Source organism: Excalfactoria chinensis, chromosome 2 (assembly GCF_039878825.1).
Source record: "Excalfactoria chinensis isolate bCotChi1 chromosome 2, bCotChi1.hap2, whole genome shotgun sequence".
Taxonomy (NCBI): domain Eukaryota; kingdom Metazoa; phylum Chordata; class Aves; order Galliformes; family Phasianidae; genus Excalfactoria; species Excalfactoria chinensis.
Window position 1 is genome coordinate 23,568,794 of NC_092826.1, and position 25,339 is coordinate 23,594,132.

The 25,339-nt window shown below is 36.0% G+C and overlaps 1 protein-coding gene across 1 annotated transcript in view; it reads right to left on the bottom strand.

Moving 5' to 3' along the window:
* Positions 1–21,385, bottom strand: part of SLC26A7 (solute carrier family 26 member 7) — a 59,482-nt gene extending 38,097 nt beyond the window's left edge. Inside the window, exons 1-4 of the mRNA XM_072329441.1 lie at positions 21,094–21,385; positions 9,080–9,190; positions 6,294–6,470; positions 2,443–2,603 (exon numbers count right to left, since the gene is read on the bottom strand). Of these exons, the coding sequence (XP_072185542.1) occupies positions 2,443–2,603; positions 6,294–6,470; positions 9,080–9,190; positions 21,094–21,283 (639 nt within the window). The 5' untranslated portion in view covers positions 21,284–21,385. The remainder of the gene's footprint in view (positions 1–2,442; positions 2,604–6,293; positions 6,471–9,079; positions 9,191–21,093) is intronic.
* Positions 21,386–25,339: the final 3,954 nt, after the last annotated feature.

Genomic DNA, 25,339 nt, shown 5'->3' on the forward strand with positions numbered 1-25,339 from the left:
GTACTAAAGCCAACAATCTACACTCTTCCGTTCAGATTTCATACTGTCCATTAGATTCCTGTGCTCATCTAACATAAAAGCGTGACCACCACAATACAAGCAACTAAAACTCAAGCCACAATTGTAATCTGATTCCAAAAAAATATTTGCAGATGATTTCATCAGAAAAAACACTATGAATTCAGTATTTTACGTATTCAGACACACATTTTAATGACACACACATATTTATATATATTTATATATATTTAGTTGATCGTCTCTTGCTTTTATGTTTACTGTTACTTGCATGCAAAGAATTTTAATAGAAGCAATGCAGTTATATGAATAATGATGTAAATTTTAAAATAAGCTAAAAAAAAGCAACTTTCTAACTTTGTTCACTTATGTATACACACCAAATGTCTCTGTTCTCGTGGGAAATTAACAGCTTTGAATTCCACCCAATTTTCACATAATTTCAAATGGTAATAATGCACACTGTCATGGTTTACACTCTGGAATCAATGTGCATTCTGATAGATCCAAAAGATTAGCTTTAAATCGAGTATGGAAACTGAAGCAAATAAAATAAGAAAAAGAAAAGCAACACATTTGTTAAAATGCCTGGTTCTATTTGAGGGTAGGTGACCTTGTTACAGTTCATAATATGTTTCTTTTTTATTTGATTTGATTTTTTTTTTTTTTAAGAAATACAACACATTGTAGATGAAAATAATCATGCGGGCAACTACTGTGAACTGGGAGTGGAAATAATAGCAAAAAAATAAGAGAAGAAAGGAAGAAGACTGGTAGTGGGATAGTGTGAACATGAAGACTTTCTCAGCCAACTTGCAGCAGAACCACAAGGATTTTGCAAACAACTTGCAACATAACCACAAAAGACCCAGTTTTACCAAGCAGGCTCCTTAAACTGCAAAAGTTTGTAGTGCTGCATTCCATAGAAACTTGTGGAAGGATGAAGGGCAAATACAGATATAGATTTCTGTTTTCAGATATGAAGTAAAACTTAATGATAGTTTCCTCATCCCTTGTGAAAACCGGATTTCACATGCAGCCTTCCCTCACCATTTTCCTTCTTACCTTCATCCAGCCATTCCCATTTGTAAAATCTCCAGTGATTCTGCAACGTGCAGCTCAGTTGCAGTATGGTTTGTAACCATACACAGGGAATATGAAATGTAATAAACTACATAAGCTATGAGTAAACACAAAAATCCCATAGGCTTGATGCAGGTGTAATATATTCATTCCCCATACACAAAGCTCATTTGTACATATTTAATTGTGATCTCACTTGCTGTAAAAGAACACTTTTCAATGGCTTGCTCTACTTTCAACCCTCCTGTTACACTTTATTAAACATCCTTATTCTTGCTTTCTTAACCCAAAGGCTGTCTGAGACAAAACAATGTGAGTGGGAGGTGGTTTGAAGAAAGAAAACAAAGAGTAAGCAAAAACCTAACCTCTGGTTTCATGAATTTGGAGTAAAGAACATGTCAAGAGACACACTGACAAATTCACTACTGGGGACTGAAATACTGGAGCTTCTTGAATTAATCCACAAGTCTAAACAGACACCAGAAACATTCCAAAGCATGTGCATGGTAAAATTGTTCCTTCTAAATGTGGAGATTTTCTCATTTGTTATTATTTTAAATTGTACAGAGGGGTTTTTGTTTATTCATTTGTTTTTACACAATTCTACAGAGAAATTAAAAACCTTTAAAAAAAACATATCGAGTTTTTTTTTAATCTGGAAAATGCCCAGAGAGGGTTGATTTCAAAACTGAAGTGAAAGGCAAAGAACTTGCAAAGAAATTTTTTCATATACATTAAAATATACAAGGGATAAGGGAATAGATTTCTTTCAAAGCATTTGAATTACCTCATTTATGATATCATCAACACACCAACATGGAAATATTTCCTTCTATCACTGCTGTTCTTTATTATTGCTCATAATCTGTGTTTTGATTATTTCCTGGCTGTTGTACTTAACATTATCAACTCTACAAGATGCTAATATGCCCATATGTTTCTCCTTGGAAACACTATAAAAAAACAACAATGGCTGCTTACATTCTATATTAAGAAGCATTTATGAAAAAGCTTCTAAAGAAGTAACAAATATTTTAGTAGATGGTGAATCTCTCATTGCTAAGGCTCATGAAGATAATTACTGATGCTGTATACACATACACTGAAGACTTGGTTTCTGAATCCTTCCAAAATAAGACCGAGCCTTGCTACCTCTTCATCAAGTTTTCCTAATCTGTTTCTACAAAAAAAGAAGTAGCAAAATGAAGATTTTGGTATTACATCAGTTCTTTCACACACATACATCATAAATATATATTTTAAAAAAATACATTAAAATTAAGATTTAAATTTAATTAAACATTAGCTAATGAAATAACCTGTCTCTTTTACTGGACTCACTTGAAAAAATCCTAGTGGTCCTGATATGTATGGCATTTTCATTCCTAGAAGGTACTTCACTTGTGAAGTCACAACATGTGTCGCAGCTCCTGTGGTCATTGCACTGATCACTGGTTCTGTTAACAAGAAGGTGGCATGGCCCAGCTGCAGCGTGAACATCACTACCTGGAGAGCAAGAGTATGTGCATTAGCAAGTGTGATAATGTGCAGCTTCCTGGTGACAGATCAGTGAGATGGGTTCCTTCTAGTAAACTGTAAGGTAAATGAGGTTTGAAAGCAGAAGTCTTTTGAAGGATGAATACAGCTTACAGTGGAACCACTGAACCACCTGCACCACCTCACTCACATCACTGCTTTACCAGACTCTAACATTAAACATAGTAATGAAAGCAGAGTTGAAGAAAATGTTTCCATACACTTCTTACTACCCTGGTCAAATATACGATTCTATGATTCCATATGAGAAAAGCAAACATTGTTAAAGATCATTCCAGTAAAGGTGGTGCTCAGACTCATTCCTGTTCCACTGATATTTGACTGTCGACCTAGTTGACATGTCCATAGTATGATTTCCAAAGTCAGCAATGTCTATAGCTACCAAATGTAACAGGTGCTGAAACTACAGAGATATGAAACTTAAGCTGAACTCTGCATAATTCTGTAGAGACCTACTCTGTCCCAAGTCACTGTAATATTGGTGTCCTCATCCCACAGATTTTCCACTGCTCTGGCAGATCCTAAGCTTCCTGATATCACACTGGCCCCACACACATACAAATACATGGATGGTCAGTCCAATACTTTGAGTTGCAACAGCTTTATATGTTGAGATTTCCAGTTTTGCAGGTATTCAGAAAAGGAGCTACTGATTTTTCTTCAGAAGATGGGGCATCATCCTTGCTTACAGAAAATCAGAGATATTTGTACAGTTACGCATCCTGTTTCAACAAACTTCATAAAATTATAATAAAAGTAAACAGCAGAAGTGGTGAAAGACAGGATTATAGGAAAAAACAACCAAACAAACAAACAAACAAAAAAACAAACCTGAAACGAAAAAAGAAATTCTAGAAAAGTATTAAAACTGAATGTGGGACTAGGAGAAAGATAATGCAAAAGGAACTTTTTCTAGCAGTGATCTTTGCTGTTCCATAATTTGAACCTGATAGCTACAAGAAGAGGATGGAGAGTTAGCCAGAGAGAAATGAGTAATTGCAGAAAACCAAACCCCTCTCTGTTCATTAATTCAAATCCTTTTAGTTCTCGTCCACTTTCAATACTTACTTCCCATGACAACGAACTCAGTTTATTATTGTTGAAATTCCACTTTCATTGTGTAGTCAATTTAACTTTATGGACAGTAAAAAATTTTTATCACATAACAAGCTCTTTGGAAATGACTAATCTCAAAATTTCTGTCCAAATTAATTGAGTCTGATAACGTGTTACCTGTTGCATGAACTCACTTTTGGAGTACAAACTTTAAAACCCTCAGAACTCTGTGTTCTGGAAGGTGCTGGGTGTTTTTTCTTTGAGCTCTACTCAGAATAAGACGTGGTGGTACTCTTTCAGATCATTTGGTTCCTGGGCTAAGAAAATGAGGTCAACTACAGAGAATGTGCTTAGAGTGCTTAGACAGGCTACTGGAAAAACAGTATCAAATTCCTTTTCTAGCCAAGTGGATTGGTGTCTCAGCCTATTTTTTCTCAGAGGGAATCAGCAATTTTGGAGAGAGACACTTCATCCCATGAGAAGAAAATGCCCAAGTTATGGAACAGTCACAGCATCAGGTCTTTTTTTTTCTTACTTTTTTTTTTTTTTTTTTTTTCCTTTTCTTCTGGTAGTTCAATTAATTTGATTAATTTTTGCAATTCAGGATGTCTTCAATGGAAACCTGTTTCCCCCAAATACACCATATTCTCACCCCAGAATGCCATATCTTATTGCAAGCTATCCATTAACTTCTAGTTTAGTCTGATGAGAAGAAGCAGGTCACTGTCGCAGCTCTCAACTACAGAGAGATTTGTAGTCTCTTTATCTGGTAATTGCAGCAACTGCCAGCCAGAGGACTGGAATCAAGCTGACAAAAATAGACCTATGATGATGGTAAAATTTATTTACAACCTTGATCTGGACTTCCACTCGAATATCTCTGAGTATCCTCTGGGATATGGGAAAAAAAGGATTATAATCTTTTCTCTATGTCCTAGGCTGATGCTCTGATCATTTTGCTTGCATGAAGTATTATTGGCAGCACAAGCACCAAGTTTATTAGCAGGACTGTAATAAACGCAGCCTTTCTGATCACGGAGAGAAGCCCATGCACTTGGCTCAGCTCCTTGCCAGACACACTTTGAAGATCCATACAGAGGATTTTCTAGTTCTTGTTGCAGTCCAGCTTGAACAGGGCAGAGGCTGAGATAAGTCATCTGGGACAGTTTAAGGCATATGAAAAGGCAGTACTTTTCAGAATGAAAGAGAAAATGGAAGCGGATTTACACACCTAATGGGATTCTGCTAAGAACAATTTTCTGCACTGGATTTTGACCTTAGATCAAATGCAGTCACCAGCTTCCTGCTGTAGGCATTTTGGCCTCTAACACACAAGCAGAGATGATGTAAGAGATTGTCAGGCTCTGAGCACAGCACTCCCAAGCATGTAATGCTCAAAGGACCTTTTTCTGTTACAAGTGCTCTGCACACGATGCAGTGGTGTGATGCACTCACTGGCACAAACAGACATACACAGAAGCCAAGCACAAAAAACAGAACATCAGAACACCAGGATGACTGAGGCTGGCAGGGCCCTCTTGGCCATCTGGCCCACCCCTGTTTCTGCAGGAACACCCAAATCGGGAGCCCAAGCCCAGGTGGCTTCTAAAGGTCTCCAAGGAGGAGACCCCACAGCTTCTTGGCAACCTGTGTGATGTGATCAGAATTAGGTCTACTCTGTATTCCGCCTCTGGGTTTCGTCTTATATGGTATATTTAAGTAAGCAGTAGAATTAAAACAGCAACAGCACAGCAGAAATGAATGCACTTCTTGATACCTCCTACCAACTAGCATAAGTACATGCCCCAGTTACAGCCCAGTGCCAATACACTGGACATGCCAGTTCTGGGCTCTTTAACTCATCCTTTTTATGGTGGATGGACCTAAAACACCAAGCATGGGGATCCATCTTTCTTAGGAGGATGGGTACTAGGAGGTGTTGCCATGTCAAGAGCTGAAACATTTCTTCCATTTAAATATTTACAAGGGAAGTTAGAAGCCTTCTTTGAAGACCTAAGCAAACGGCACTGGGTAAAGGAACTAAGTGTCTGTGGTCAGAATAGGAAAAGAGAAAAAAAATTAAAAAGATCTCTGATCATTTGTGTAAGCTTTGGTAAATTATTTGAAGACATCTGTTCTACTAATTTATTATGCTTTAACAACGGGTCTGTAAACTCAAAAGAGAATTTAAAGATTACTGAATACTGAATAGTATTTCTCTTCAAGACAAGAGCGACAGAAAACCTCAGGAATATGTCAGTGCTTACCAGAGAGATGATTCATGTCTTGTTTCCAAAGGAGAAGGAAAGGGAGCACCAACAGTGACTGAGCATTATATTGGAACTGACTGAATGTGGTTTTACTTCATATTGCAACACTCTATGAGCGTGTACAGAGACAATTACTACATCTCAACCAAGGAGCAACAGATTCTTACACCAAATTCTTACACATTTCATCATTCATGAATACTAAGCCAGACCCAGGGTCAGCTTTTCTAAGTGAAAAAAATATATTAAAAATGCCATATCTGTCACAAATGCTGAGCTTCAGCAGCACCAAGAATATGTGTTCGCCACCTACCTGAATGATTCCTCCCAGAAATGAAACTGCTGCAGCAACTCCAATTCTCTGCATTTCAAACTCTGACAGGCCCAAGATTCCTGAATTATTGTTCGCAGTGAAATTAGTGCCAATGGAAGGAACAAGACGTTCAACTGCATTGGCAGATATTAAGGAAGTTAAGGCAAAAGTTCCTGTAAAAAACAAAAACAAAAACAAAAACAAAAAACAACAACAACAACAACAAAAAACCAAACAAAACAAAACAAAAAAAAACAATAAACAACACAGATTAGCTACCAATGATTCTATATGCATACTAATCACTAATGGCCTCTTTTAAAAACTTGACCATTTTGAGTGGAAGTATCCTTTTGAGCACTCTTAAGAATTTTTTAAAGCACTTTTAATGTAAATTTCTTCATGTAAAATACCATTTATACATTCAAATTCAAATGTATTTGTGTCTGTATTAATGCACAGTGTCATGTAGACACATTAACAAGAGAGGCTGTAATACCACAATTCACAGTGATTGCAAGTTAACATAAATGCTTTTGGCTCACCATATGTGTGATGAAATGTTTTTTCCTGAGGGTCACAAATGCTCACCATTCAAATTTCTAGGTTAATCAAATCATGCTATATACATAATACCTAGCCCAATAGAGTTCACTGATGTGTGTGTTCAAGAACTCAACAAATAATCTGCACTCCAATAAATGGAGGCAAGCAAGAAAATAAACATTTTCTCAGAGAGGAAAAGCATGTTTAATGAAACATAGATAAAGAAGGATTCAGTATTTAATAAGACAGTCAGAGGCATTACTCAGGCAAGGCACACAAGCCTGGTCACTTTCTGCAGACCATTCCCTACATAATCCCCAATATAGTGTAGCAGTTGCACTAGGGATGTTAGCAAGTTTTTTAGATTTTGTTTATGGACTAGCATTCATGAATTTGTTGAATCTCTGTTTGAACTTGATAGTATTTTCTGCCACTGCAATGTCCTCTGGGAGCAGGTTCCAGAAGTTTAGCATCTGCTGTGGTATATCCTATAGACTACACTTTCTTCTAAAGTGATCTCTCACCAGTTTCATTGAGCTATCTGTACTTCTACTGTAGCAAGACATGGTGAGTACAGTTCTACCCTATCTAGCAAACTTCCCAGCACAATTCTCAGGGCACCTACAAGGGACTCCTCCATACTGAAAAATGACCATTGAGTCCTGTCTTATTCTTCTTATCCTACAACTAGCTAATCATTAATAAAAGAACTTTCTTCTATCACAAGGGCGACTTAGTTTTGTTAATAACCTTTGCTGTGCAACCTTATCGGTAACTGTTTGAACATTTTGATATCTTATATTCAAAATATTTCCTTTCACCAGTTGCTTACTGGCACTTCTTTAGAACTCCATGAGTTTAGTGAGATGGGATTTTCCTGTACAAAAGTCACACTAACACCTTTCGTACAGACAATGATTACACATAACTTTCAGTGATCTTATAGTTTTACTGTAATCTGTAAAAATAAGGGTGAAATTCAGGTTTGCAGTTACCAAGAACCAGAGCCTTTTTGGCAAGTGAAATAAGAGTGGTAGCTCAAAAATCTTGTGACCTTGTCACAGAATGCACTGGTTATGCTTTCCTCAGAAAGCTGTCCCACCAGTTTCCTTCCAAGCCTCCTGATTTTGATGCACTTAGGAAACTTTCAGTCATCCAATTGATCTTCCTCTCCATGGCATGTTTCAAATTCCTCTTTCTGGCCTTCTAATCTTCCTACATATGTTTTACCTACCACTTCTCATGGCTTTCCTGCTCACTTCATTTAGTCACATTTTCCATTTTTTAAGCACTAAACTCTTCCCTATGACAGAAATATTAATTTCCCTGTCATGTTGAGGCATGAAGGGACTTTTGGAGGATCACACTTTTTTTTTTGATGACGTGACATATATTACTTGGGTTTCTAATATTCATCAAAATTGCATTTTGATGCAAAATTCAGGATATTCACAGGTATCTTTCAGACTGGCCCTTCTTTTTTTTAAAATCCATTCTCTTCTTTTGAAATTTTTTATCTAGTAAGACTGAACTCGAGAACAGTTTATGTAAGACTGATACTGTCACGGCAGAAGCTGCCTTCAGACAATTGTCAATTCTATCAAAAGTAGTCAAGGAAAAGATGTAGGGATTTGTTATTCAAGTGACTGATCCTCACATGACATAACTGACTCCACTAACAATCATCATTCCTGTTGTCTGTGTATGTACACAGAACACCATTAGTCTTATAGAAATTGCTAATAGGGAAAAAAAAAATCAATGATGGACATGGGGACTTATATAGAAGTTGTGGATAGAGCCTTTTTTGTTGCTGTTTGCACATAGCTTCTTTGTTAAAATCCTGTCTTGAAGCAGATTCTAATTGATTAATATTTTAAAATCTTAAAAATTATACAGTAATAAAAATATAGAGTAATAATAAAATGTTAAAAATCTGGGAAACAAAAACAAAAAAAGAAAAGATTTTAGTTGTTAAAATCCCAAAATGCCTTATTAAATGACATTCACAAAAGAAATGTAAGTACAGTATAAAGTTACAATGACAGAAGTAACTCCAGTGTATCCTTAATGGGCTTTTTAAAGTACTTAAACTGGGGAGGAAAAAAATTGTAAAAGGAAGCACAAAAACATTTAATTTCTGTTTATTTATTTTCAGAGAATATCCCTTTCATTGATAAAATGTTTTTTTCCAGTTTCATATATCTGAAAATGTTTAGAGCAAAAAGACACTCACCTGTTGCAACATGACGTCCCATTCCAAATATGGCATATATAATGGCAGGGAAGAAAGACCCATATAAACCAAAAACTGGATGGACTGAAGAGAGAGCAGCAAAGGCCAATCCTATGGAAAATTAAATGGGGTTACCTCCATGAATTAAGATAAAATAATTCAGTTTTTGAATGTCCATGATTTTAATAAAGGCAGGGGAAAAAAATACACTTTCATTCACAAAAATCTTGAGTATAAGCCAACTACTTTATTGAGAGGATCAGAAAGAATTGGGAAAGGTTGTTCATCTACAGCCTATCAAAGTCATCACACTTTCTGCCGAGTCTTGGTCGCGACTGGAAACAAATAGGTCACATATAGGATCTGTGGCATCAGCTATTGTATTTCCAGATTGACTCCATCAACCATTTCAAACTTCTTTAATAGACATCTCTCACAGGAGGAGGCAATGCCATTCCACTTCACCCCAACAAACAAGGCTCCAGCTCTGCCAGAGCTCCAGGCAGACTAATGGTTATTTCTTACAAACAGTTCAAAACCTATAATTTTGGTTTGGGTGGAGACCCTTCAGTTTGATGTCTTCTAATTTCATGAAGAAAAAAAATAATAAAATGAAGAATTCCAGAGTTTATTCTCTATAGGTGGCTGGGTTTTTTTAATCCTTCAGTCGTTAACAGATTTTTTCTCTATTTTAAGCTGTGAGTCCAGAAATGTAGAAAGTATTTTAATAGCATTTTAAACCAGATTTTAATAACATGGAGGGTGTCAAAGAGTATATTTGTTTAAAGACTTTCAGTGGAAATGTAGAACACTTTATTTCAAGAGCTCCCTTCTTGAATTTGGATTTGAATCTGTGACAAAGAACAATGGATGGGGGAGCAACAAAACGCTGAAAGCCCAGACTTGTCCAGGCATCTGTGAAGCAGCCCCCACAGTTCATCAGTAAAACATCATGAGGAGAAAAGGAAAGGGGAGGGGAGAGGAGGAGGTGCTATAAAACACAAAATTTGGATGCCTTCATTCAAGCGCAAACTGACCCTGTTGCTCTTCTGCCTTATAGTTAACACGCCTACTCATCAGTTTTGCTTTTTTCTCTTCTTTAGCACATTGTTACCATGAACCAGGAAGATCTCTGAAATTACAGTTCTATGCTTGTGTTCACTTGACCAAGAGATGTAAAAGACCCAAGAGCAACAGAAAAGGGTGTGCCTAAGGAGAATAAGACAGCACAGAAGAGAAGTGTATGACCCCGTGCTAACAAAAATGAGCATAGGAAAAATAAGAGAGGTTGAAAAAAGAGACTGAGACTTTTAAGGCCTGTTCAGCACTGAATACATCTTCCATTGCTAACATTTTACTAATAAAAATGAAATCAAACAAAAACTTTGTAATTATTTACACAGTACTCTCAGAAATATTCTATTCTTGCAAAAGAGCATTATGTAAAACTAATTTGTTTTCCTCTCCAGAAAATAACAGAGTAAGCAAAACCTGTATAACTCCAGCCATATTTCTATTATAGCAACATAAGTGAAGTGAAATGAGATCTCTGTGTGAGATATAAGAGAAATCTACAAGATTCACAATGGAATGCTGAGCCAGTTGCATATCTATATTGGGAAGAGGTCGATAAATGCTGTTTAAGTCAATTGGAAAACATTTCATTTTCAAATTCAAAAATTGCTAAATCTCACACTATGGAACAGTTGCATCATTCCTAGTAAAGTCATTCTTCCTCTGCTAGTTCTTTAACATGCTTTCTGCCTCACATTTATTAAGCGTTTGGCTTCCACAAGAGATTATAAGGGAAGCACAAGAACTCCCTCTTCATTAGGAAGTGGTAACAATTTGGAAATATGTGATTTAAGATATTGGCAATTTTTTTCAAAATCACATTACATTCATATAATTTTTAACTTTGGAAATAAACTGTGTTTATTTTGGACCTTGAAGTTTTCTGTATGAATCCATGTGGTTTATTTTTAATAGGTTTCCACTCTAAGAAAATCATTCATGAGGAGGTTAGCTTTGAAGATGTACAAAACAAAACTGGAGGTTACAGTAATATACCGCTGGCTAAGCTAAAATACATCCAGAAGTGGGATCATAGCTCTTCTACTATTTGATATTTCCATTTCTTACAGCCTTAAGAGCAGAGGACGTTGTTTTTTCATCTCAGTATTTACAAGGAAAACAAAGGTTCAGCTTCCACAAAATACTGTCACCATCTAGCTGTAAAAGTCATTTCCTTCCCCCCTGATGTGTTTATTTTTGTGTTTCCAAATAACAGTCTGAATCAGAAACATTTGAAAATTACATTCTGAATGAATCTGATCTAGCATAAACTGTGGAAGTTTTGGGTAGAGCACAAGAAGCAACACTATTCTTGATCACAAACAAAAACACTGCTAGTATCTCCATTTGGCTCTCTAAATGATGCTGAGAGAGATACAACACAAACACCACCATGTTCTGGGAAACTGTGAAACGTGCTGCCCTGCCCAGCAAATACCAGAATCCATAAGGAAATTCTGCTTTGCTCACAGGCTAACTTTTGGGAAATACAGTTTGTCTGCAAGCAGATAATCTGAATATAAATCTGTCCACTATTTTTCTTCCTGCATAGTATTTTATATGAATTTTCTAGAAGTGGTGGCTCATTCTCTTCAAGGTGAGGTCATTGCAATAAGGACAGAGCTTAAAATTGCAGCCTTGATTTCAATTTTGGCTTTGCTTGTTGGCTTTATTTCCTGTTACTGAAGCACATCATTTGTGTGTAAGAGTAGAGGAAACATTATAAAATAGAATTAATAAAGACTTCAGGCTTTCTGATTAGACATATAATGTTCTAAAATTTCAAATACATTTTCAAAATATAAGTAGTCATATATTTCAGATCACTTCATTAATTTTCATATTAAAACTTGCTACAATGCATTCCATATGGTCAAAAAATAGTCAAAAGACGTGGAACCTTTTTAATTTTTTTCACTCCAAACAGTAATAATACTTAGATCATAAACAAGGATCTCACATAATCTTTACTAGTAATATGGAGAAGCCTTGATGGCAGTGACATTAAGATTTGCACGTCAGAATACAATTCCAATGGGAAGATATGCAAAAAAAGAATGAACAGTACATCCAAATACAGCACATTAATATTGTGAATCTTTTTATTTTAACTGAATTCTTATCATAACATTTGTGTAGTGCTTTTTCATTGAAAGTCATGCTGTCTGGCTAGCACCAGAAGATTAACAACCATGATTTGCCACATTGGAAAGCAAGAGATGTGATGCCCTTACTAGTAACCATCAAAGGCAGTTAACCATAGAATAGCAAGCTGAATGCAAATAGAAATAAGCTCACGTCCCACCGCAGGAGAAAGTTCTCTATGTTTGTTTATTTGACAGTTTCTGCTAACTACACTGCTAAATCCAGTCTCAAAACAAACAAACAAAACTATTTTCCATTAAAAAAAACCAACATGATTTGACATATGACCAGTGAGTTAACAATTATCTGCATCTAGAAAAAATAAGGCTTGTGATACATACATATCAACATATGAAAGGAAAACTATACTATGTCTTTTGGAAATTAAGTCTGCAAACCAAACTAATCAAGGAGCAGGAAAAGTAGCAAGTATACAGTTTATCTGTGGATCTTCAAAATTTTCATCATCTACTATTAAAGTGAAAAGCTACCCATTTAATAGATTTTCTGTCACATATACATTCAAACACCTTATGGAAACTTATGTAAACTTTTCTTAAATGTAGTCACATTGTATATTAGGTCACAGTGTAGTCACAATGTATATTAAGATGGCTAAATTTCAAGTTTAAGGAACCCAAAACAACACTCGTACATATTTTCCACTCAAAATGCAATATGCAATCTTGAACTATCTCTTACACTTCAAAAAAACACAATTTCTCCCCTTGTTGGCAAAGGTGAATTATGTAATAGAGATGATATTTCCTGTAGGTGCCCTGAGATGTAGAATTAACACACATTTAATGAGCATTCTATCAAACCCCCTTGGAAAACCAGCAAATTAGATAAATTTATATCATAAGTTTTAATTTATGACTTCACTTTAGGCAATTTTTTACTGAGTTAAGAAAAAAAAATCACATAAAACATTTTAAGTATTATATTTCATAATCATTTCTTAATGCAAACCTACAGTTCTGGAAGATTATTTGGCACTGGCTTGTAAAAATGCATCAGCACAAAATGATCCAATAGAAATAATATTTTCCTCCAAAAAATTGGAAGCTCAGTATTGATTCTCTCAATGGAGCATAGATACAACTTATGCTTGCAAGATCTGTTTCTTTATTGGCATCATTTGCTGTGGCTACACAAATGGATTGTAACTTCTGCTTGACTTATTTAATGACAAAGAGCTAAAAGTCATTCTTTATTTCTTCTGTCATTAAAAGCTTGAGAGAAATGAAGAATTCAAAAGCAAAATGTGAGGACATTTTCTGCAAAACCTACCACAAATCTTTCAGAGACCACAGAGTACTGAGTTAGCAACCGTTCATTTTTTTAAAGGGATGCTTCAGTGCAGTGTATTCTCTAGCAACAGTCCTTCAACCCACTGGAAATTAAGCATCTTAGTTGTATTAATCATACAGTATCCAAAATGAGCTCTCCTCATGTGAAAATTTCATTGAAGGGAAGGTATATTTCAGAAAACACAGTTCTACTCTGTTATTATGCACATCTCCAGATACTGACACTTGTATCTTTCTGATAAAAAGGTCTCCATTTGATCAAAAGATATGATATCCAAGTATCATGGCAGTAGAAATAAGTAGACTGTGTGACTCAGTTACGAATTCTCTATTAAAGATATGTTGATGCCTCTATATGCAACAAAGTTTTTATATACCCAAAAATAGACAGATAGAAAGAGAAAAAGGGGGAGAAAAGTGGAGGAAAAATAGGGGAAAATGGAAAGAAAAAAGAAAAGAGCTTTAACATAAGCAGAGATTAAAATATTAAAGGTTTACACTTATTTGGGATAAATTTGACACAATATCTGAACATCACAGAGACAGAATCCTACAAATATTGCACGCTGGTCAGCTGTAATTCATGAAGAACATGGTTATCTTCAAGATAAAATGAAATAAGTATTCTTAAACAGTATTTTTCTATTTATTTATAAAGAGCATAATTGCAGGGAGATGGCGCTGCATCTAAGTATAAACTGAGAGCCAAACTAGGACGTAGCCTTTTGAGAAGCATCAGCACTATGGAGAAAGAAAGCCTAATCATGACTGAAGAGACAAACCTTAACAGAGATGAATCAGACATTATGAAATCTGTGAAGAAGACACCTATCTGGAAAAACTGGTGGTCAAGGTTATCAGCACTAACAGTTTTCTTGAGCTCTCTGATTAGAGGTGAAGTCATTGCTTTCTCCATGGAGTCAACACTCCCTGGCTTTGTCGGTCTCTGTCCATGGTGCTCAGGCTCCTCTCAGGCACCAGAATGGCACATCGGCACAGTTCATCTGGCCACACTAACACAGGTCCACCTTTTATGGTAGGCTCCAGAGGTTTCACAGGTCATTCAGAAGCTGAATTTCCTTTTCTAGCATTCTGTCAGACTGATCTACATGAGCACATATAATTTGAAGAGTCTTAGCAGACATTAGAAATGATTAATACTGCATGCACAGCAACATCAGTTCCTTAATCTTTTGCTGGAAAGCTGTATAAATATAAACACTGTCCCTCATTTGCTTACTAGCACGTTACATTTCATTATCAGCTTACATCATTATTTTTTTATATTGGAGAACTATAACAGAGCTCAGATGGAGACTTTCTTACACAAATCATTTATGAACTACATGGATTCTCCAATGCATTCTCTAGGAAACTTTTCTGGTTCTGTTGCCAAATATGCTTATTCAGTTTCATCTACACATGCTATTTGTATGCCAGATGTATATTTGCAAGACAGATCTGCTCCTTAATAAAATTATTAGCTCCAGTTAGTGTGCTCAGAGTGTATTTGCATCTAAATTTATGGTTAGAACCTGGGGGGAAAAAAAAAAAAAAAAAAAAAAACAAACACAAAAACTACAACAAAAACAAAACAAAAGACCACAAAACAAACAGACAAACAAAAAATCAAACAACAACAACAAAACAAAACAGCAACCATCACCCTTGAGAAGATATGGCTGAGTTTCTTCCATGGAACGCTGAAGTAAAAATTGGCATAATGCCTTCCAAAACACTGGGCAACAATTCTGGAATGCATGAAGGCATTAGAGATGTTGTTGTTTGTTTTTTTTTTTTTAAACAACAAGGTCTCCAACCGGTGTTTAGGAATTAGTTGTTCAGCAATAAATCCAACTCAAGACTAAATTAACTTTAATTAAAAAATACAAACCACACCAATCCTCAGTGAGTTATTATTGGACTTGAAGAATGAAAGTGTTGGCAGGAATAACATTACTGATTTCATCAGATGCCATTTATGTATTTCACTTCTAGAAGAAACATGCCTCAAGGGCCCTCCACACCCTCTCACCCCCCCAAAAAAACACAGCCCACTAAATCCAAATTGAGCCAAAGCATTTCTTTCTTTCTGGATGGGTCATAAGTAAGCCAGCTACTGTATGACACTACATACAAATTCTGTATGAAGTGTATCGATGTGCCAGCTGACCAGAGGAAATATATATTCAAAAAGTCTGATAAAATTTAAGGTCCATATTTTATAACCACATACCTTCAAATGGATAACTTTTGACTATATACAGTATACACAGATGGGTACAACTTTGATTCAAAATGAATGTCACAGTGTTTATGAATTCAGCCAAATATCAAGAACTGAGCAAGATAAAGCTCAAATCAGAAATATGGTCAGAGTTTGTGGGAGTTGTTTTGTTTTCACTTATTAAACAACAACAACAACAACAACAATTTTATCTTAATTTATCAATAGAAATATCTCAATTTAAGACTTCTCTTTTTTATTTATTTATTTTTTTTTGAACAACAGAAATCACAAGGCACCAAACGTGTATAGGAATCTCCTTGTGTGTAGTGTTCTGATTCTCATAACTGGCAAATTTGTAATTTGCTGCATCTACAAATGAAATATGTAATAAAGATATGCATCATATCCCGATTGCAATTGACTGTTTTTAGATTTAAAGTCTAAAAATATTCATGCTGTTTTGTAGTCATTTATGTGCTGCAGTTGTATTTAAATGCCTCTCAACTCTTGTACTTACCCATCTGATAAGGAACGCAATCATCTATCTTTTCAGCTTTCAACTGATATGTATAAGCCACTTAAATCTTCTCTCAGACATGATATTTATTTTTCTGATCCTCTTCCTAGCCTTTGCCTACAGAAGTTTAGTTACCTTCCATGAACACAAGCAACCAGAATTACATATTTCAGAAAAAAATGTATCATCACCTTCTTTTCACCTTTTGATCTCCCTAATACATATTTTTTCCAGTAGGCTAATAATTTTCCAGCAGTTTATAAAAACTACCCCTAACTGTGAACATCAGTACATTGATCTTTAGATTGTGTAGACCTGAAGCAAAACTTTAACTCTGAAATGGGTTGTACAATCAATTGCTCTCCTAACCATTATAGTTACACATGCAAATATTATTGTATTCCCATTAAAGGGAAATACACCTTTATTGCTTCCATCTGGTCCAGTCTCTTATCCAAACTGCAGACTTGCAACTGGGATGCAACATCACACGTGCTACTATCATATCACAGAATATAATTCCAAATTTGACAGTCTTTAAAGGTTAAGGCACCTTCAGTTGTTAATCAGAACACTTAATTTTCACATTATATGATGTCTTAACCAAAGTACTCTGCTTTACAGTTCAGACACATCTGTATCCCCTAATTATATAGAGAACTAGCATTCCTAAATAAGTTACATAAACTAATATACATATTCAAGTAGACTATAACTATGAACTCAGCTGCATGACGAGGGGTAAATTTGCATTGCCTTTTTCTGGCAAATTCAGATGAACATTTTTGCAGACCACAGCAGTCAGAGAAACAGGCTTATAAGATTAAGTTGCATGAAAAGACTACATCATAATGCATCTTAATACAATCATGCAAGAAAACTCAGGAAAATTCAGGTACTGCTTGATCAGATTACACCTCTTCTCCAAGTAAGTGAAGTCCAAGTTACATGAAAAAAAATCATACAAATTCTGTTGTTAATGTGTCAGGTTAATGGAGAAAGTAAAGGAAAGAAAAATAAGACCTATCTTAAACTATTTTTAAACAGTTTATTACCCACAATGCTACAGTTATAATGGCTGGGAAAACACATCACCTGAAATCTACATTGTCTGTGCTCACACCTGAGCCAGTCTCCTGTTGTGCTTCTCTATCTAATCAATATAATCTTCTCAGTAACATCAATTAACCTCAACAAAGTAGATGTCTGGATTCATATGAATCACACCTGGGGTGGGCTGACTTTGGCCAGCAGCTAAATATCCCTAGCCTCCTCTTTGTTCTGCTGGTGGACAGGGGTAGGAATCAGAAAATCAAAAGTGAGAAAGCTTTCAGAACAGTTAATAAATAAAGATAGTTTAATAAGTGAAGAAAATAGAGAATCAAGCAAACACATACAAAGAGCTGTAAAGGCAATTGTTTGCCGCCTCCCAAAAGATCAAACACCCTAAGTTTCACTATCTCTTACAACTAGATGTCCAGTGACTTCTGAGGAATGCAAGAACAGCTTCCTGACAACTACAGGGAAGAATATTGATTATATTTACACAGATTCTTTTTGGAAAGGAAAAATAAAACAGCATATTAGGAACTTCTAAATAATCTTCATGAAGACAGTAATTGCATTTGTGTGTATTGGAGAGGAGCAGTGAATAAAACAGAAACAAAACTCTTCCTATTTCAAAATCATCTTCATGTTGATGGAGTATTAATGAGTTTTAAAAGGGAAATGAAGCGCTAGTCTGAGAATAAAATAGAGGATATATTTGTTAATTTACTGACTTGTTTCTCTAGTCTATCAAAAATATATTTTTCAGAATCACAGACAAATTAGTAATTACCAAAACATGAAAACTCAGGTTTCTTAGCTATCTGTTAAAGTATGTGGCGTCAATATGGGGACACAATGTTCGTTTTAGATTCTAAGGCTATTTTCCAGCCCTAAGAATAATGATTCTGTGTTTGAAAAATGAGGTGTTTAGAAATGTGTTATTAAGTTATAGTTTTGTGCTCTTGAACTAATGAAGCCTAGTTTCTTTTGTTGGTTTAGACTTAAGGTTGACTGGCTTTGCAGTCTGAGACAATACAAGCTTCAGCTGAATCTTTTCAGCAATTAGAGTATTTGAAGTTCCCATTATCACTTTTTGAAATTCGTAGGATCTATTTTCACTGTCTATATAATTTATAGAAACATAATTAAATTGGATAGCTCTTTCTCTCTCTTCTGTTGAATTAGCAAAAAGACTCTTAACATTAAAGGACATGCATAGTGACAGTAGAAGTATTGTTTCAATAGGTAAATAGAAGAGTCTGGCAGTGAATTCTGAGGCCCATTAATTAGCTTGGCATTTTTTAGTAGGCAACTACAGGAACACAAAGAGGAGGACTGCTTGTTTTCAGCCATAACTTGGTGTGAGCCCTCATTCTTCAGAAATGCCAAGCAGCACATCATGGTAATCCCATTATTTTCCTTCTCATCTTTCTACCTTCCTCTGTCTTGCCTCCCCTACTTAGAAATCTGTTGGTTACATGGGATGTTGTTGATCAGTGTATTCTGACCACATGGTTGAACATGACCTAGTTGTGTTTTGATTAATCTTCAGTAGAGGTAGAACGACAGTTTCAGAAGATCCACTTCCTGCAGAGACTTTTTATTTGATAATGATTGTATTTTTAACTGGATAGAGAATTTGATTGGAAAGAGTATTCATAACACCTTGCACCTTCTAAAGGTCTGTACAACTAATGACAACCGAATATTCAGGTAGCATGCCATTCTCATACACTGTTCCAAGGCTCTGCCCCACAAGACACAGTTTCTAGCACAGGACTAGTTTCTAGTGTGTCACTATAGAACATATTGAATCCTAAATAAAGTAGCATATGAGTTGGAGAAATTTAATTTTCAAGTACCTGATGTGAAGCTAAATTACTGGGTTTAAAGATGTAAGTCACACTTAGATACCAAGAATTTTGACCATGAAAATCACTAAATGATTGGCAGTAGCTCTATAGACTGTTGTCCAAAATAGTCATAAGAACAGCTATTCTGAACTACGATATATGTCACTCACTGAAAATGTTGTATGATGGTAATTGTAAGGCTTACAGCACCATTAAAAGAAGTAATGCAGCAAGTTCTAGAGAAGTAAGTTGTGCTCAAGTTACACCACAAACATGATAAAGCATTCTGGTATCTAGCTCTCCTCCTTTTCTATAACCTAAAATCCTTCCAAAACCTGAAGAAGCAGTGAGGAGAAAGTAAAGGAAAAGGTCAGTAAGAGGAAAGAGCTTCAATACACTCATTTTCAAAAAGATTATTTCTAGATTTCATAAAAATAATACAGAAAAGCAGTATTTTCTATCTTCATTAGAATGTATCTGCCACATTAAATTGTTTTTTAGTACAAGACTTAAACAAGAAAGTTCTATCGAAAACTACTAGCCTTATAGAATTGCTTTTTTTTATGAATTTCAGCAAACTGTTTTTAAAGTTTTAATTACAGTTATGGTAAAGGCACATACTAGTGAAATTGGATATTTTACAGTGTTATAGTATTAAGGTTCTTAAAGTTCAATCATGCCAATGCAGATGTTACTAATTACCTTGGAAGCACAAATGCATACACAAGCCAGTTGTTTTCAGCTGCAGCACAACTCAGTTAAAGTAGTGCTTATAATTTAACGGCATTAATGATAGTTAAGCATAGCCAGTATGGGGAACTGTTAAGAAATAACATATATATGTAAAGTTTACATAAGAGAAGGGATTGAAATTTATCTGAGGCAGATAAGCAGCTGGGATTATCTGAGACAGGTATAAAATACTGCCTAAAGAAGTGACACTTCAAAAGACATGTTGAAAACAGACCAAAGCATGTATTTCCCAGTAGCAACCACTCAGAGTTGAAAGCACTCAGAGATTCAGATTGCTGGGACTTTTGTTTTCTGTAGGTCACTCTGCAGAGTTTTGTTTCTAAGAGTTTTTCCTTTTTTTAAATTTTTTTTAAATTTTATTTTATTTTATATTTTTATGTTTATGAAGCCAAATAGAATCTAGCTCCACCTCACTTTGTACTGCTGCTTGACAAGAGAAGTGATAGGTAATGTAATACAGCACTAAATCAACACAGAGGCAGAAATACGCAAGCTATGTGCACACACTCTCTCCGTGGTTCATGTCTCTGACAGAAGTGCCCTTTTAGTACAGAACGCTGTTATCTTTTACTGCTGAGCACTGGGCTTCCACAGCTAATAGTATAATCACAATGATTACTCCTGAGCAGATTTTCTTAAAATGCAGACAACATGTAGATATATAACAGTGCAATTACCATGTAGATACATTTTATTTTTCATATGAAATAGAGAAATGTGGACATATAATTGAAAAAAAAAAAACAAAACTTGCATGTAATCATATGCTGTGTGAATAGAGTTAATGCTTCCTTATTTCTTGTATTAAGTGTGAAAAATTGTCAAAGGGATGGAATATAGAGGCAGTTTTGGTTCACAGAACTATTCAAATAACACCATGTATTTCCATCTGCACTTGTATATACGTAAGAGTTAAGAATTTTTCTTGTATTTTTATTTAGATTAAATCTACTTCTGACAGATAAGATGTCTTAACCAAAGTTTTAAGACAGTATGAACAGGAGGAAGGTGCAAAAGAAAACCAGGCAAATCCAGCAGGATTGGATTTCAAGATATGAGTCTCAGAAGTTTAACTGTACCTTGAGTCACCTGCTGGATGGCCAGCATCATCCCAGACACCGCATCAGGAACCAGATTTTCCTTCCAATCATAGATGGGCACCCACTCCAAGATGGGCAGCCGCCTCACGCACCACTCCTTGATATCTTCACAGCGAACAGCCCGGATCTTCCCCCACATCACGCTCCTTCTTCTCTCTGCCCCCATCATCACCAAAACCCCCAAAAGAAGTTCCTTGTGCAGAAGAACGGGTGGCTGAGAAACCTCCCCGATCTGGGTTTTTCTCCAGGTTTCTTCTGAGAATTTGTGGTTCCAAGACTACAGGAAAAAGAAAAATTACAAAAAAAACAAAAAACACCACCAAACAACACAGGAGCGCTCACATTTTCTGCAGCTGTGCTCTCACTATGCTCAATAAAAGCACTTACTAAATGCCATAGTTGTACAGACAGCCACGTAAAGCACTCAGAGCAAAGCTCACATTTTCAGCTCGTCTCCCCTCCTGTCAGTTCGTGGCTCTCCCCCGTCACCTCCCGCTTTATATTCGGGCAGTGCTGTGCTTTTGGCCTCGGTCCAGAGGGAACATGAGGCACAGCGGGGCGAGCGCTTGCCAGGGGCTGCGTGGTGCTGGGAGAGGTGCCGGACCTGAGGACATCTCAGGGCAGCTTCAGGGTCACATCAGAGCCAGTGATGCACTGAGGTCAGGGATGGGGCTTAGCTCCATCAGCCCCGCTGCCTCTATGGGGCAAAATGGGACTCAGTTCACACAGTAATTTTTGGTCGAGAAATAACCTGAGTGTGCACTGAGTGTACAGGGACAAAGTGATCAGTGTGCAGAAGTCTAAGCGTCGACATACTTAAATGCTTTGTTCCATATGGGAACAAGGGCACAGGAGAGCCAGAGTGTCTGTAACTCTAGCTGCCAAAAACCCCTCAGATCAAAATCCATTACCTGTGTGAAAGTGTCCTCCCAAACACTGTTCCACAGTAAGCAAGAAAAAAATTAATAGGTTAAATATTTTATTTGTACTCATATAAATTTACATTTTAATGTTTAGATTAAGATAAACAAAGCTGAAGCATCATCCATTCCTGATTTTGATATTCTGCTCAAAACACTCATTTCAAATGAGATCTTAATCATCATTTCAGATAAAAGTTATTTCAGAGTCCTTGAAATTGTAGAAAAACATTACAAGAAATTTAAAACAGCAAATAAAAATATTTAAATTTCATTTTTAGGCTATTAACTCAGTCTTACAATATTCTGAAGCCTGACTCAATTTTTTAACTGCTGACATTGATGATTCTGAAACAAAGCTCCACTTTTGGAAATATTTAATCGCACACTTTTCAGATTTAATTGGAGCTTAATATAACTTAGTTTCCCAATTATTACCAAAATGGTTTCTTATGATGTATATTATAAGAACTCATAAAAGCTCCACTTTAGTTTTTCTTATTCTGAATGATATTACATCTCCTATATTGTATCAGTACAGATACTAGATACTAGATAGATAATAGATCTTTGCATATTTTCAAATGACCAGAAGTGGACAGGATTCCTCCTAGCTTCAGAGCCAAGAGTTTCTGTCGGCCAAGAGCTACTTAGCTTTGATTAAACATTCAGTATCTCTAACTGTAATAGCATTTACTAAACAAAAAGGCACGTAAATACATTTCTACACATAGATACATATGTACAAAATGTGAATACTGATGTAAGATGGACTAGTCCTAATTTAATAAAAATATTGGTTCACTAGGAGCTATGAATGAGTATTCTGGAACAGTCAGAAAAATACCACATTATGAAAGCAATAATTCAGGATTAAACACACAAGAATATAATCCCCCAACTCCTCCACAATCCTCTGGGTTTCTTGTGGCAAATGCTGAAGATGTTTGAGAGTCTGTAATTAAGATTTTCCCACCTAGTTTTTGCAGAGTCAGTAAATTTGGACAGTTTTGTCAATCCCAGATTGATATCTGAACTCCTAGGATTAGTCGTGTCAACAGACCTCCAATAACAAGGGATGGTTTCTCTCTCTATGGCTGTGTGCATACATGAATGCAAACATCTTATGGCTAATGCTTGAAAGTAAACACTGCTAGTTGGACACAGACAGAACTGCACATGCAAAGTCCTTGGAATGTCCAGCCTGGTGTGGCATTTGTGTGGAAATTTGATTTTACTCCAGCAATTGCTTTGACGAGTAAAAGACAGATTGAAGTATCATTAAATCTGAAGTTGATCAACATCACCACCAGTCATGGAAAACATTGTTCCTCACTGTAACTTTGAAATTAATTAAGTGTTCATACCAACGCCACAAAGCAATACATCATTTACAACAGCACAGACAAAGAAATCAAATTTTTTAAGGGATGGCAGATGCACAGGTGCACAAAACAGAAAAGCTCTTTACTACAGAGTAATGCAACCTTAAGGAATCATCAACAAATTCATCTGTTCCTTTGTAAAACACAATACCCTAACTAAAATACATACTGCAACATCCCAAACAAACAAACATTTTCACACCAGGTGGCTTTCATTAACCTACAAACCTGTGATCAATAAGCCCCTAAAGTACACAAACACGTCATTCTTTAAACTGCATTACAGTGTCTACCAGGACTGTGAGAGCCTCTCCTTCCTGAAACAGGTGCATAAAACATGGAATACTAAGGGATAAGCATAAGAAACCCTTCATTTTTTGCATTTAAGTCAGTGTGTTCATGCAGACATTCATAAGGTTGGATTGCTTACAATTAGCTTTATTGATGGTCTTCAGTAGCTAACACTTGTTTTCAAGCAACTAGATGCTTGTTGTTCTGGAAGATACACAAAAGCACTATTCTAATAGTGGACATACATATAATGCTAAAAAGATAACTATGTAAGTTGACATTTAGAATGCAGATATAATACAAAAGGAAAAAAAAAGGCTGCACTACAAATTTCGTAGGCTTCTCACACTTAGTTTAAGTTAGCTTCACTGAAAAACAGGGTACATTCTGCAAGGACAACCTGTATTTTCATCATTCATTGGATATTTACATACATGGTTGACACATAAAGTTAGGAGGTTTGATTTTATGCCTCTGACCACAAAGGATGAAAAAAAAATCTAGCCTAAAAACAGAGAAAAAATCAGGTATCCCACATCATATGGAAGCAGACTTTGTAGGAAACCACTTAACTTTTGCTCAAGAAGTGCTTTTAGTCTTCACATAAACTAGAAGGAAAATTCAACTATGAATATGTTTACATGTCCTTCTAAAATTAAATGAAGCTCTTTGTACCTTAGAGATTCATGATCCTTGAGGTCCCTTCCAACCCAGGCCATTCAGTGATCCAAGCCATTACCAATGAAATTTAAGAAACTTCACCTCTAATATTTTGGTGTCAAAACAAAATGTACTTCACAAAGTCCAAAGACTCCTAGTGCAGCTTTCAAAATCAGAAGAAACACTTTCATTTGCAGTTAAGTTTAAGGATACTCCTGATTTCAAATACTTAAACATGGTTATCATTGAAAATGATCCTAGCCCTTCACACAAGAGACTAAGCCAAAACCTATCCCTTCATCATGCAGCACACTCAGGAGACACTGTGGCTTGCCACAGTGAGAGGATCCGGAGTTATTACAAGATAAAGGTGAACCTCCAGGCAGCACAGAAGTCAGGTCCTGACCCACACGGCTTGGGTTCAGCTTCAGGATCTTTCCTGGGAATGCGTTTTCAGTGCTCTCTAATTACGCCGTGCTATACAAAGCTGTGTGAAGCAACACTGACATCCAGTGTCTTTGTTCGGTATTTTTCTTCTATTTTTGCAAAGCTCGAGAGCACTAGCTAGACCAAATTGTTCCACTACATGACACGTTTTGAGCTGTCTAACTTTCAGTATACTGCTTAATAACGCAATATGGTAAAAAAATCACAGCAGTAGAAGTATTATCCGCTGCATTTAAAATGAATTTACCAGCCAAAAATTGAAGACTGGGTATAAATTAGCAAGTACTGAAACAGGAGCTCCTATGGCTCAGGTATATTCTGCTCTCAATGAGCCTAATAAATGAAAAATGCAAGCACAGAAGAGGCAGAGAATTTTATAGTGTGACCATTCTCTTAAATTCCACTCCTGCTCTGTTACAGCTGCCTTCTAATAGCATGCCACACAGCTTCTAATGAAGGAAAAAAAAATAGTATGAATGTGAAGTGATAACAAATTATTTTAGAACACCTAAAGTGAACATG